Source organism: Mauremys reevesii, linkage group 6 (assembly GCF_016161935.1).
Source record: "Mauremys reevesii isolate NIE-2019 linkage group 6, ASM1616193v1, whole genome shotgun sequence".
NCBI classification, from domain to species: domain Eukaryota; kingdom Metazoa; phylum Chordata; order Testudines; family Geoemydidae; genus Mauremys; species Mauremys reevesii.
In genome coordinates, this window is record NC_052628.1 from 106,980,000 (window position 1) to 106,993,894 (window position 13,895).

General features: G+C 46.2%; 1 protein-coding gene across 2 annotated transcripts in view; it reads left to right on the top strand.

Moving 5' to 3' along the window:
- The first annotated feature begins 1,503 nt into the window (after positions 1 to 1,503).
- Positions 1,504 to 13,895, top strand: part of KIAA2026 (KIAA2026 ortholog) — a 73,625-nt gene continuing 61,233 nt past the window's right edge. Inside the window, exon 1 of one of the 2 annotated variants that reach the window (XM_039544164.1) lies at positions 1,504 to 3,046. In XM_039544164.1, the coding sequence (XP_039400098.1) occupies positions 2,517 to 3,046 (530 nt within the window). In that variant the 5' untranslated portion in view covers positions 1,504 to 2,516. The remainder of the gene's footprint in view (positions 3,047 to 13,895) is intronic. The other variant, XM_039544163.1, reaches the window with a different exon arrangement.

The following is a 13,895-nucleotide window of genomic DNA, read 5'->3' on the forward strand; positions in this document are numbered from 1 at the left end:
ACATATTATGGATACTTGGAATCGCAAAATACAGCTATATCAACTTTATAAATATTGTATGTATAATTTGTGCTAGGGATTGTATTGTTGCTCCATAAGGGAGTTACAGGACTTTCCTACAAGAACTAAAATCACTGGGGGAGGATAATAACCCATTTGAGGAAGCCTAACCCCCTGGGAAAATTGATGTATTAGTTTGACCTGGTTAAAGAAGGCTATCAAACAAAGAACAAAGAACCTGACGTAGGGAGTGAGGTCACTCTCACTTGACCCAAGAACAGAATGACACTGTGGCCAAGGAGGATAGAGCCTGAGGAAAGGGTTTGAAATACTTTGTCAAAGATGAATGACTGCATGTAAGTTAACACTTGTATAAGACTATCAAACAGCTAACAGAAAGCTTTAACAGCACTGGAGGCCCTATTCAAAAGACACATGGAAAGACTCTTAATACAGCGAAGAACAAAGGAAAAGATGGGCAGAACATTTTTAGGCTCTTTTAAATAGCCCAAGCAAACTATTATAAATATGTGATGCAGACCTACACTAGAGCTTGATATTGATTTAGGAGATATTATAGTGAAAGAAGTTATTAAAAGCATCAGTAAACTGAAAACTTGAAAAGCAGATGGAGAGGATAACATTATTGGAGAGATGCTTAAAGCAAGTGACAAAACAGTCCTCCAGACTTTCCTTGTGTTTTTGGATAGAACAAGAAACAGAGAAAAAAACCCAACCCACTGGAAGGGAGGGCTTATTGTAAAATAGCCAAAGAAGGTTGACCTTACCAACTGCAATAATCGAAGAGGAAACAGGTTACTCTTAATGCCTGGGAAAATCACGTGCAACATCATCTTGGTATGTATCAAGAAACAAATAGACTTGCAATGCAGAGAGAAACAAGCAGGATTTAGACCACTGATATCATTTGCAGACTATATTGTTGTTCTCAGGCCCACTATAGAACAAAGTGTGAAGCACAAAATTGTTTGAGAATGCAACAAGTGGGAGAATAAAGTTAGCATCCTCAGCGGATCAGAGGTGGGAGCTGACATTGTGATAGCAAAGGAGAGAGGCTGGGCAGGTGGGGAGACAGGCCTTGGCAGTGAACAGAAGCAGCTCCGTTTGATGGGCTAAGTAAAGGGGGAAGCAGGTGGGATACAAAGCGACAATGATCGATGCAGCAGCATGCTGAAGTGAGATGAGCAGGCCAAGGCTGCATTTGTCAAAGCCAGAGCAGAGGAAATTGCAGGGGCTGAGCTGCAAAATGATGACAGCAGTATTCTGGTCTTGGCCATAGCGTGCAAACAGCCTCACTTCAGCAAGGGATGGCTCTGGTGCACCTATCTCCAGCAGCACCCTGGCTGCTGCCAAGCCACTCTACCCTGAGGCTGAGGCCAGCCCCACTTCTCCTGGCAACTACTGTCACAAAGTGTCGTCTTCATGTCGCGCATGCGCACTGACTTATCGCCCCCCCCGGGGCGGGTACCCCCAGACTGCGCATGCGCCTTAGATTCGCCCGCCCTCCCACAATAAGTCGCTGTCTAATGACGGCATCTCAGCTGGCGTCCAAAACAACCAGCGCACTATTTCGCGGCCGCCACTGTCATTACGCATGCGCGTTGGATGGGGGAAGGGGGGCGCCTCTCTTTCTCTCACCCCTTCCCAACCTGCCCAGGGGGGCCGAGCCGATCCCCTCCGCGGCCATTAACTGACAGCGCCGCCGGCTCCGGCCGCCGCCTCCCCGCCCGCAGCCATGTCCCGCCGCGGGTAGAGGGGAGGGGGACAGGACGCCCGGCCGCTCCCCGCCGCTCAGACACGGGCCCCAGGGGCAGCTGCCGGCGGAGACAGGCCGCCGCCGCCGCGCGCCCGGGCCGAGGCACCGAGTGACCAGCGGCTGAGGAGCGGGGCCCCAGCCGGGCTCGGCTGCGCAGTCTGGGCCGGGCCCGGGGAGCGGCCGTGGGAGGTGACACAGCGCCTGGGAGCGGGGCAGCTGCCGGGCCCGGGGAAGAGCGGGGCGGGCTGGTCTCTCTCGCCGGCCCAAGGTAGGGTCAGCCCGGCCGGAGCCGAGCGGCGGCTGGCGGGGGCGGGTTCCCTCTCCCGCCGAGCCGCGGCGGAGGGCGGCCGCTCCGGGCAGCAGACGTGCCCGGGTATGTGCCAGAGCCTCCTTGCTCCCCGGGAGAGGGGCGGCCATAGACCCAGGCTGCCTTGGCGCGTCCTGGGGCGGGCGCAGACCCCGGCAGGGAGGGAGGGAGGCTGGTGCGGGTACAGACCGCGGCAGCTTCTCGGGGACTGTGAATGGGAGACGGCGGAAGCAGGCAGCGCCTTCCCCCCGGCTGGCACAGCGGGCAGACGGGCCCCCGAGGCGTAGGGCCGGCCGGAGCTGTGTGTCGGTGCGGAGCCTGCCGGCCGCTGGCTGAGGGACTGGCCTGAGCGGGCTCTGGCTGACGCTGAGGAGCCCGTGCTCGGCCGCTGGCGGGTAGCAGGGGAGCCCGGCCACAGCGCCTGTGGGGTGCATGAGCCTGGCGCAGCCCGAGGGGGACATGGAGGCTCCGGCCGCCGGAGATACTTCAGCCGCCCCCGCGCTAGTCGGCGGCCCGCCAGAGGAGGACGAGCAGCAGCAGCCGGAGGAGGCGAATGCGGGGGACAGCAGCCCTCGCTGCCGCTGGCAACAGAACCTGAGCCCGGAGCTCCAGCAGGGTTACCGGATCCTGTGCGAGTTTCTGCTGGAGAAGCACCGGCCACTGACGGCTCCTTTTCTGAAGCCCCTGCGAGACCAGGCCGCCGTCGCGGAGGAAGGAGAAGCCGCCTCCCTGGCAGGTCGCAGCGGCAGCGACTCTCTTCCACAGCAATCGGCCGGGATGTGGCTGCTGAAGATGGAAGAAAAATTTTCCAGTGGACAATACGCTGGAATCACGGATTTCGTGGCCGATTTTCGGCTAATGCTTGAGACGTGTTACCGGCTGCACGGGGTGGATCACTGGCTCTCCAAACAGGCCCAGAAGCTGGAGATGATGCTGGAACAAAAGCTGGCGTTGCTGTCCCGGTAAGTGTAGTGGACACCTACCTGTCTGTCTCCCTGAGACACTAAAGAGATTCTGACAGGTGCCAGTTATGTGGGTTAGGAGCACACTCCTACGTGAACCTTATACGGTTGGAGGACTCACTCCTGGCAAAAGCCACTTTGTGCCTCACTTTCCTTAAATTGTTTGTTTTGTGAATGTGCAGGCCGAAATATGTAATGAAAACCACATGCACACTAGGGCTCAACACTTTGTGCTTAGGGAACTTGTTTCTGAAGGAGGAGCCCAAGCCTCCCACCTTTAATGACAGCTAAAAAAATGCATTTGTTTATTTTAGTATTGCCTCCAAGCTACTTCCTCTTGGATATTTGATACTGGTAGAAGCAAGTAAGAGTGCATAGTCACTGGAGAAACTCCTTTTGAAAGGAGAGCTTTACTGCTAGAGGTAGATTATGCATCTTTTAGTTTTGTTTGCACTGTGATACAGTGACAAGCATTCTAATGTTATTTTACTTAGATATATTTAAAGGTCCAGAGCCATAAATCCTCAATGTTAGGCACCACTATGATCCACAGCTCCCCTCCCCCCCCCCCCCCCGCCTGGTTGCTGTCTAATGTGATAGGCACCTAAACTCTCGCAGTGCCTAAGTTTTTTTTCCGTAAAAATTCCATGGGTGGTGCATGAGCCAACTTTGGGGGAGGCTAGTCCCTGGCCCTGCCCCTTCTGCCCGAGGCCCCCCCCCCGCTCCTTTTGCGGCCTCCGGAACCCTGAGCCCCTCCCTTGCTCCCAGTGCCTGCTAGCCCTGCTGCCCCAGTCCTGGCCTGCCCTGCCCGAGCGCCACCCAAGCACAGGGCGGGCAGCCACAGAGCCTCCAGCCCTGGAGCTCCGGGCACTGCAGCCCAGTGTTGGGCGGCCTGAGCGCCAGGCAGCACGGCTCCAGTGCTGGGCGGCCTCAGCTGCCCCAAGTCCCAGCCTCAGGCAGGCCGACTGGCCGCCCTAGCCCCAGCATGCTTCCCAGAAGAGGAACAGCTTTCCTGGGCTGGGGCCATGGGTGAAGTGGCAAGCAGGGAGGGTGCTTTGGGGTGGAGCATGGGTGGGGCCATGAGGGGCAGATTGGGGAGGTTTAACCTCTCCCAGCCTATGATACGTGCTGCTCATAAAAAGTTCCCTTGGCACCTAAGTTTCTGCATTTGATTATATGCATTATTGTCTCACTGAAAGCATCTGAACACCTGTCTCCTGCCTAAGCTCCAGAGCAGTGTGTGAACCCAAATGCCTATCTCACATACAGGGCCCAATCCAGTATGCATACTCAGAGGCTGCCTGCTGGATTGCACCCCACCCAAAATTGGGGGTGGGAGAAGTGGTGGTGCTCACTTCATATCTTTTATCTCAGTGATTAGAGCTCTCACCTCAGTGTGAGATGCGGTTCAGTTCCTGATGGGACTGTGATGGAGAAAGGATTGGAACAGGGATCTGCCACCTCTCAGGAGAGTGCCTCAGCCACTGGACTGTAGGATAGTCTCATGTGAATCCCCCTCAGTCTTTCCTGTTGAAGTTGTTCTACTTTAGATAGTAATTGGAGCCGGGGGAATGAAGCCTGGGTCTCCTACCTTCCGGGTGGATGCCCTTTTCACCGGGTTAGAGTCATTCTCACTCTTTCTCTGTCCCAGTGACTCTTAAGTATTTATACACAGTGGAACATCTTCAACAGAAGAGATTGAGTGTCCTCTCCTCGGCATTTCCCATTGGCTAGTTTAGGCACTCCTTGCCTAGCATGTTGCCTTTTGTGATCTCATTCTTAGGTGCCTATCTTTCCCTGTGCATTTTATGGGGAGTCTAGGGTGCAACTAAATTAGGTTTTGTGGCTCTCATTGTTGTTCCATGGATTTTTTTCTAGGCACCTAAAAGTTAGGTGCTGCAGTACCTAAGTTCCTTTGTGGATCTGGGCCCAAGAGTAGAGCCAAGATAAAAACTTTGCATTAGACCTCACTTCAGGGGTGCCGGAACAGATGGTGCCATGGCCCCCCCACTTTTTACTGGATGTCAGGGTAAGCGATGGGGATGGGGTGGAGAGGAGTGAATGGAGGAGTAGGCTCTTGGGGGGGGGGGGGAAGAGGTGGAGTGGGGCTTTGGTGGGGGGAAGGGGCAGTACAAGGGTGGGGCCACCATTCGGGTGCCTCTGCCCCCCCCCCCCTTCAAGGTGCTTCCACTGCTCCTGCCTCACTTCATTTGGCCCATAAATGTTGTGGTTGGTGCCATAAAAGCAGAGGAAGATTCAGTACCTACCCCAAAGTTCCTAATCTAAGGAGGCGAAACAGACCCAGTGATATTGATAACCATATAGATCCTTAGCAGATTTCTTTTTAATATTGATAGGCATGTATATCCCTAGTAGCATCTTTCTTTTTAGTCAAGACAACTGAAGAATGTGAAATAAAAAAAAAAGTGATTTAATTTAACCCTTCTATCTCAGAAGTTTCTTTATCAGCAAAAGTAGAGTTTTGGCTAGACTTCTTAATCTGTATCTGAAACTGGTGGGCCGGTCTGATAGTGAAAGATGAATCAGTCTTTAATGGGAACATCTGTGGGTGTCCCCTGCCATACAGGTATTAGCTCTGATAGGTGGAAGTGGATAGCTGCTGGTGGCTGTGTGTGTGGACTAGCTTCAGATTTATTGGTGGCTCAGAATAATAATGGTTTGTAAATTAAATAATTACTTGGGTGTAACATACTTTGTACCTTCTGCAGGCTGAGCTCATTGGACATCAGGGACTCCTTGCATCCCTCTGTTCTAACACAAAAGGTCCCTGTGTGCCATCCTCCCATTGGCCTCTTTCAGGAACTTTCCCTGCATCTTTTCCCTTATGCCTGCATCTTGTCCCTCCGTGCACCTCCCATTCCCTCATGACAATGTCTCTTTTAGGCCCCCATTCATGGGGATTCTTTTGCTCCCTATTCTCCCTTCACCCCATATCAGGGTCTCCAGTTTCCACCTCACCAGGGGTTCTGTATGCCTCCCATTCCCTCTTCCAGCTATTTCAGGGCCCCATGTTCTCCCATGCCAATGGGCTGAATGCACACCTACATCCCACTTTCCCCTACCATCATTATTTGTCTAGGACAGTGGTTCACAAACTTTAACAACCTGTGAATCCCTTTTACTAAAATGTCAAGTCTCGCGAACCCCCTCCTAAAAATGAATATTTCCAGGGATTTTCTCCTTTACCTGAGTATAAATTATAAAAGCAGTGATCTTGGAAATATAAAATTTGGTTTTATGACATGTTTATTACACACTATTTATTTATTTGTCATTACAGTATTTTTATTACATTATGAAAATGGCAACACTTGTCCAAGATCTCACTTTCGTAGCTTGTATCACTTTGAATAAGCCTGTTATAAGACAAGGCTCCTATGTTTCTTCAAGGAGTATCAGATGTGAAACAGCATGAAGGTATTTAAGAATCCACCTCAAAGAGTTCCTCCTACACAAGCATTCGGGTCTTGAGCAGTCCAGGCAAACAATGCACGTTACAACAAAGCTTAAACTTGTTCTTCATAATAATTTAAAAAACAATACTAGCTGCCTATTTAATATTAAAAACAGCAACAAATATCCACCTCCCTTTCCATTTCTTATAAGGAGTCTTAAAGTTTAAATCTCCTCAGTGTGATAGAGAAGCTTGCTTTGATCTGCTTAGCTCTTGGAAGTCCAGGGGCTCCGGGCTGCTGACCCTGTGCTGCCCACGGTCCCTAGGGACAGCTCTGTCTGCCGTCCCTAGGGACAGCTCTGTCCACCATTAGGGGATTTTTTCCCAAGAACCCCCTGTAACATTTCGCGAACCCACAGAGGTTCACAAACCCTAGCTTGGGAACCACTGATCTAGGAGATAAGTCATTCAGGGTTAAACTCTAATGGGATGATGGGCAGAGATGAAATATAGGTATCGTTGTGGTGGAAGGCATTGGTGCCATCAACCATTTGTTTGATCTGTAGGCAATTGCAGAGATGCTAGAAGCTGCTTGTGTGGTAAACAGATGGCAGGGGTTCCAAGAATCCTCCATTTTCTCTCTTGCAGTTTTCTGATTTTCCAGAGTTCTGGCCATTGGTGCCTAGAACATTCCCTGAAAGTTTGGAATTGATCAGATGTGGCATTGAGGTGGATAGACAAACAGAGAAATGCCATCAAGTTGAGTATATGGCCTTCAAAGCTTGGCCAGTTAACCAAATCAGATTACACAGTTATACCTCTACAAATGGCTTTAAAATTGTGACAAGGATTCCCAGGGTACAACTTGGGGACCACTGTGCCTCCTTAGCTCTCTAGCCTGGGTTGTCTCTCACAAAGCTATGCCAGTGACAAGCAGAAACACCCCTCCATGCGCTGTAATCACTCAGCCATCAACATCTGGAGCCACACACCCAGCTAAATTGTATGAATGTTCCTTGATTCACTTATGAATCATACAGGGAGAGGCACCAGCCAATCACCCTAGAAATATACCTCTTACACTGCTCAAGGCTCCCATGGACAGTGCAAGCTCATTAATAAGTTTGCCACTTCTTCAAAGGAAAGTGGACATGCAACAGCCTTTGTAATCTGAGCTGCGATTCCCCAAGCACTTCAACTTGTTTTAGGTAAAATATAAAACAAATTTATTAACTACAGAGAGACTGATTTTAAGTGATTATAAGTAGTAGGCATAGAGATCAAAGTTGGTTATCCTAGACATTCAGTCTAAATTTAAACTTCAACAGACTAAGCAATATTTGAATCAGTCTCTCACCCTGATAGAAGTTACAGGCAGCTTACACTTCTCAGTATTCATACTGAACTCCCTTCCAGCTTGGGACCAATCTCCCAATTTCAGTCTTTGTCTTCCAGATAATCTTTCAGGTGTTGAGATTTGGAGGAGGGGGGGGGAAAGAAGCCAAGTGTTGTCACTGTACCTCTTTTATACTTTCTTCCAGCTGCTAGAAAGATCCTTGCCCTCACCTGTGGGAGTCCCCATTGGTGAGGCAGTCCCCATTGCATATGTGCCCTCTCTGAGAAGTCTCTGGGATAGTGGATTCTTCTTGACGGGCCATTAATACCTATCTGGCCAGTGATGGTTCCTCCTTGTCCCAGTGAAGGGCCAGCTGTGGGCATAGACTCATAGACTTTAAGGTCAGAAGGGACCATTATGATCATCTAGTCTGACCTCCGGCATCTCCCAACCTCATAAAGTATTTTAGTAATACATGCAGCAACACTTCATAACTTAACATAAAATGATAGTACGTACAATTCAACAGGATATTAAGGTTCAACAGATCAAGACATTTAAAATGATACCTCACAAGGCATGCATTGTAGGAAACACATATTAGTCATATGACAGTGTGAATATGGGTGTTCCAGGATGCTAATTTGAGGTACAGAGTGTCACAATAATGGAATGGTAACAAGTGAGTTTTATCATGAGGGATGTTGTACTTCTCCATTTTGAAAAAAACAGGTAGTGTTAGTACTGAGAGTAATTATCACATTAGCCTCAAACTAGGCTATCTGAGTTATGATGACTGAACCTCAAGAAAGCTGAATCTGGATAATAAGTGAAGACTTGGATGTTAATAATTTCTCAGAGGGACCTAATTCTATAATTGTTATAAAAATATAGCTGCAACAGCTAGTTAGATTTATATTATAAACTGCTGATGGGGGGAAAAATAGGACCCAGTTAATCTAAAATGGCAAATATAGCAGAAATTGGCAGAAGACTCTCTTAAAGATCTATATAGAAACTTTTCTAGTGCTGAGTCCTGGATTTCTAACCTTCTGCAATGGACTGTGAGCATCTCTAGAACAGGAACTGAAGAATGCCTTTAGATTACTACATCTAGCCTGAGTGGTGTGTACACAAGAATGGTGTGGGAATAAGACCTGATGTTTACAAGAAGATGAAGTCATAATAAAGCCCATTGAGGGTGTTCTCATCAATAAAAGGTGAATCAGATGTTTTGTTGGGGTGGTGAAAGATGCCAACTTCTAAGGAATTATACTCTTTTAAAGTAGCACATCTATGGACCGATAGTAAATTGAAACTTCATATTAAATATTTCAGGACTGAACTGCAGGGATATATACAAGATTTCTGTAGTCAGCTTGATTGGGAATGATAAAATACCATGTAGAAAGAAATCCTTTTAGGAAGGTGGTCAACTACAGGGACAATGATTTACCCCAGAAACCTTTTTTGTTTTTCAACTAGTGTATTTCAGGCCTTGGCTTGGAAACTTGGTTGCACCAATGCTGTTAGTGGGATTGGGGCTTAGTTGCTTGTGGTTATCTGAAGCAGCTCCCCTTAGACAACACAGGAGACTGGCTTTGGGGTGCACTGTGTCTAGCTTTTGTCAGTTAGAAGGCTTTTCCAGTCAGATATGGGACATTTGAAAAGAGAAAATTAGTTCATATCTGTAAAGAAATGAGTTCACTTTGTAACAGAAGTTTTTTAAATATGGGGCACACTGTATCCGCACCCATGACTATCGGTGACCTGTTGGCTTCCTGTTTCTTAGGAAGAAGGGGGCGCTCATGGAACACTAATCTCGGAAGAATGGTTCAACAAAAAATGTTTTGGGAACCTTCGGTATATAAGGTTGCATTTTAGAATCAAATTCTCTATAGATCTAAAAGATACTCTGAAAACCACTTCCTAAGCAAACTGACACAGTGAATTTGTTGACCTTGAATTCTGTTTCTGAACATAAGTGAATGCTTGGAGTCACTCAATAACTGGCTAAATGAGGTACCATACTGTTAATATCCTTAAGAGTTAGGGACTGATGAAAATGTGTGTAATTTTAAAGCTTCAGCTGAACTTGATAAAGTAAAAAACACTTAAAATCAACACAAAAGCCCCTCTCCCCAAAAAATCAGTTAAAAGTGAGAAGAAACTGGTCATAAAACAGTACAGCTGCAAAAGATATTTGAATGAGATACAAAAGAAGGGAAAAGAAGAAAATTCATATTGCTTTAATATGAAAACTTTCATAAGATTTGCAACCAAGGAAGAAAAATTTTTTCAGTACCATCATGCTAACTAGGATTTTTGTTGAGGTTTGTGGCATAAAAAGCAGGTATCATTCTTTAGCAATAAATTGTTAAAATGAAGTCTACCTACTAATTGGCATGTGAATGTACAGATAAACAGGTGATGAAGCTCTTGTGCAGTAAAGGTTTTTTTTTTAACCTAAACACACAATTTGTTATAAAAATATTCTTTGGGTATGAAAGCATGACTTTTGATTAAAGAGCAATCTTTTTATAAGGGTAGTAATCCAATCTCCAACTCAAACTATATACACACCTCTGCATTTAAAGACACTTCTACTGATATAGGCTAGATGTTAAAAATCTAGTAACTGTAGTTCTTCTGGTACTGTATTGTCTGTGAAATATACACACATGGTAGGTACTGGATTGCTTTTCAGCTAAGCACTCTTGCACCTGTGGAAGGTGGAGTATCTCAGAAATTACCTTGTGTTGATCACCTGTGCACTCATCTCATTGCCAGGCAGCCTAATTGCCATCTAATTCTGTTCGTTCCTTTCACCACTCTAGATCAGACTATAATTAGAATTAGTGTACATGGGGGCACTCTGGAAAGTTAAGATGAAGTAACTAAAGTTTTGAAGTTAATGTATGTTAACTTAACCTCAGTTTTGATTAAGTCGTCATAGCTTCCCATGTAGACAAGCTCTTAGGCCAAGTCTATATGGGGATGTTAAATCCAATTTGTTTGCTGTAAGTGAAGCTATTTAACTCCATTTAACTGAAGTTATTCCAAATTAAGGTACTTTTCCTTGCTAATCATTGTGTCCATGTAGCTCTGTGCTTTTTCGAATTAACCACTCAGTATTCTGGGTAGACATCCCATGGTGCAAAGCTCTGCTACTCAGTTCTGTGCCCTGATTTTTCTCATGGTACATTGTGTGGTGAAACTACAGGAATTTTGACAAGGTGGTGGGTAGGGAGCAAATTAACAAACTCGGATGATTCCTTTGTTGCTCACAGTGTTTACCCTGTAGTAAGTAGAGCTAATCTTTCTTCTCTTTTTATGCCAGTTTATTGTGTTGGTGGTTCATTCCTTTTGTGTTGAGTAATTTGGGAGACTACTCTAAATATGGTTAGAATTGGACTCTGCTTTATCTCCTGTATATCTATATTTCATAATCATGAGCTCTTCGCCAAGGATAGTCTTGTCCCAATTTCCTGAGCTCAGATTTGGACTCCATCAGCCAAAGGATTACCATTGAGGATAACAAGTGGGGTGGGGGTTGCAGAGCAAGTGGCAACCATTCTGATAAATTATTTTTGTTACAGCAGTGCCTAGAACAGTGATCTCCAACCTTTTCATGCCCAAGATTACTTTTTGAATATAAGGGCAACCTAGAAGCTACCCCGCCCCTTCCCCAAAGTCCCGTCCCACTCACTCCATCCCTGCCTCTCTCCGTCACTCGCTCTCTCCCACCCTCACTCACTTTCACGGGGCTCGGGTACGGGGTTGGGGTTCAGGAAGGGGTGTGGGCTCTGTGCTAGGGCTGAGGGGTTCATAGTGTGGGAGGGGGCTCTGGGCTGAGCCTGGGGCAGCGGATTGGGGTGCAGGGTTCAAGGGGGAGGGTTCAAGCTCTGAGAGGGAGTTTGAGTGCAGGAGTGGACTGTGGCAGAGTGTTCGGGTGCAGGAGGGAGTATGGGGTGCTGGTTCTGGGATGGGGCTCAGGGCTGGTTTGGGGTGCTGGCTCTGGGAGGGGGCTCAGGGCAGGGGGTTGGGGTGTGGTCTCCCACTGGGCAGCATTTACCTCCAGCAAGCACTGTCCCTGCAGCTCCCATTGGCCACAGCTCCCCATTCCTGGCCAATGGGAGCTGCAGGGGTGGTGCTTACAAGCACAAGCAGTGTGCAAAAGCAGACCCCTGGGGCCGCGGGCCATGCTGGCCACTTCTGGGAGCGGTTTGGGGCGGAGACAGGCAGAGAGCCTGTCTTAGTGGCAGTCCCGCTTGGAGATCTTCCAGGATCGATCAGTTGAATGTGATCGACGGGTTGGTGACCACTGACCTAGAATGTGCTAGGTTTGTACAGGCCTATAGGAAGACAAGGTTCCTGCCCTGCAGATCTTGCATCCTAAAAAAGAGATTACAATCTAAGTACTACCTTGTTATTGCCTGCTGCATGCTATTCCAGTTTGTTTGCCAGTGGGCCCTAACTACATCCTCAGAGTACATTGCAGTATGGTCTATAAGTGACCAATATATGGACCTTTTTATTATGCTTACAGTGGAGAGGAACAAGTAGAAGTAGTGTACAAGTACAGATGGGAATTTTCTGTTCTTGACACTTCCCAAGATTACACTTTTAACCAGGGCTTTGAAGCTGTGCTCTGCTCCAGCTCCAGGCAAGAGCCTGCAACTCCACTGTTCCAGAGCTTCTCCGCGCTCCAGCTCTGGGCTCCGCTCCAAAGCCCTACTTTAAACTGCTTCATTTTCAGGCCGGGGTAGTGAAGAGACATTACTTTAACATGGGTGTTATAGAAATACCTATATTTTGCTTCTTGCTCTCATTCTGTTCATCCTCAGTGTGATGGGTGATGTTGGAATGGCATTTTGCGCACACTATGAACCTGAATGTGAGAAGTTTGTTTTTTGTTTTTTTTGATGGTAGCTCCCTTTTGTGCATTCTTTGTTCCCAAAACTTCTGCACCAGTATGTCAGGGAATATATTAAATTAATAATAATAATAGGTCCTCAAGTATGTTGGCAGCCAATATCTCTATTTTTTGCCTTCATAACATTTCATAACCTGAATTACTATTATTTGCATCTTAGCTTACAAAATATAATTGCCTAGTCTTATTATTAATAACTGGTAGCTTGTTTTCTCTGTTTTGCTGTTAATACTCTTTACAAAACAACCTGTAGCTCTTCAGTCTTTAACAAGTCTAATATCTTATTGTGTATATATTTTCCCTATTTATTTGTAGTAGAGAAAGACATTCTCTAATTTGTTAGGTACAGTCTGGGAAATTGGTGGCGGTTTGGGTTCTTACCTTTAGTAACCCTAGGGTGACCAGATGTCCTGATTTTTATAGGGACAGTCCCGATTTTTGGGTCTTTTTCTTATATAGGCTCCTATTACTCTCCACCCCCTGTCCCAATTTTTCACACTTGCTCTCTGGTCACCCTAAGTAACCCAGGAAAAGAGTGTAAAAAAAAAAAAATCAAGAAAAATTACACAATCTAAAATGATGACTAATTGAATAAAAAGACAGTGTTGTGAAAAGTATTTATCATTAAACTTCATTAGAGTTTCCTAACATAGTGTAAGAGAGAGATCCATAACAAGAAAAGATTATTCCTTTGTTTTCAGCTATTTCATTTTGTAAATATTTCAAAGTAAAATATTCCCAATTTTGTAATCTGCCAAAGTTTCAAATTTTAAATTGTCATGTTGAGTTTGCAACAAATCTTTTGTTTTGGAATGCTTTTGTGTTCTGAAAATGGCCTTGTCTGAGCTCAAATATATAATACTTGTGTGGAAGTAGGGAAAGAATTAACAAGGATTTGAAGGCACTCCCTCCCTCTATTGTAATTACTGGAGAAATAAGAAAGTATTTGATTTTGCTGCACCAAAAGAAAAAGCGAGAACTGAGTTTTTCTCCGAAACTTGTGTGTATAGATGTTTAAAAAATACATCATGTGGAAATTAATTTAGAAAATCTAATTATTTAGGAGATAGCTATTCAGCATTTTAATAGTGTAGGTCTTCAAAAATTCTCAGGTGATGGCATCTAAGTTTTTAATATTTTGCAAAGGAGTGGTCATTTGATC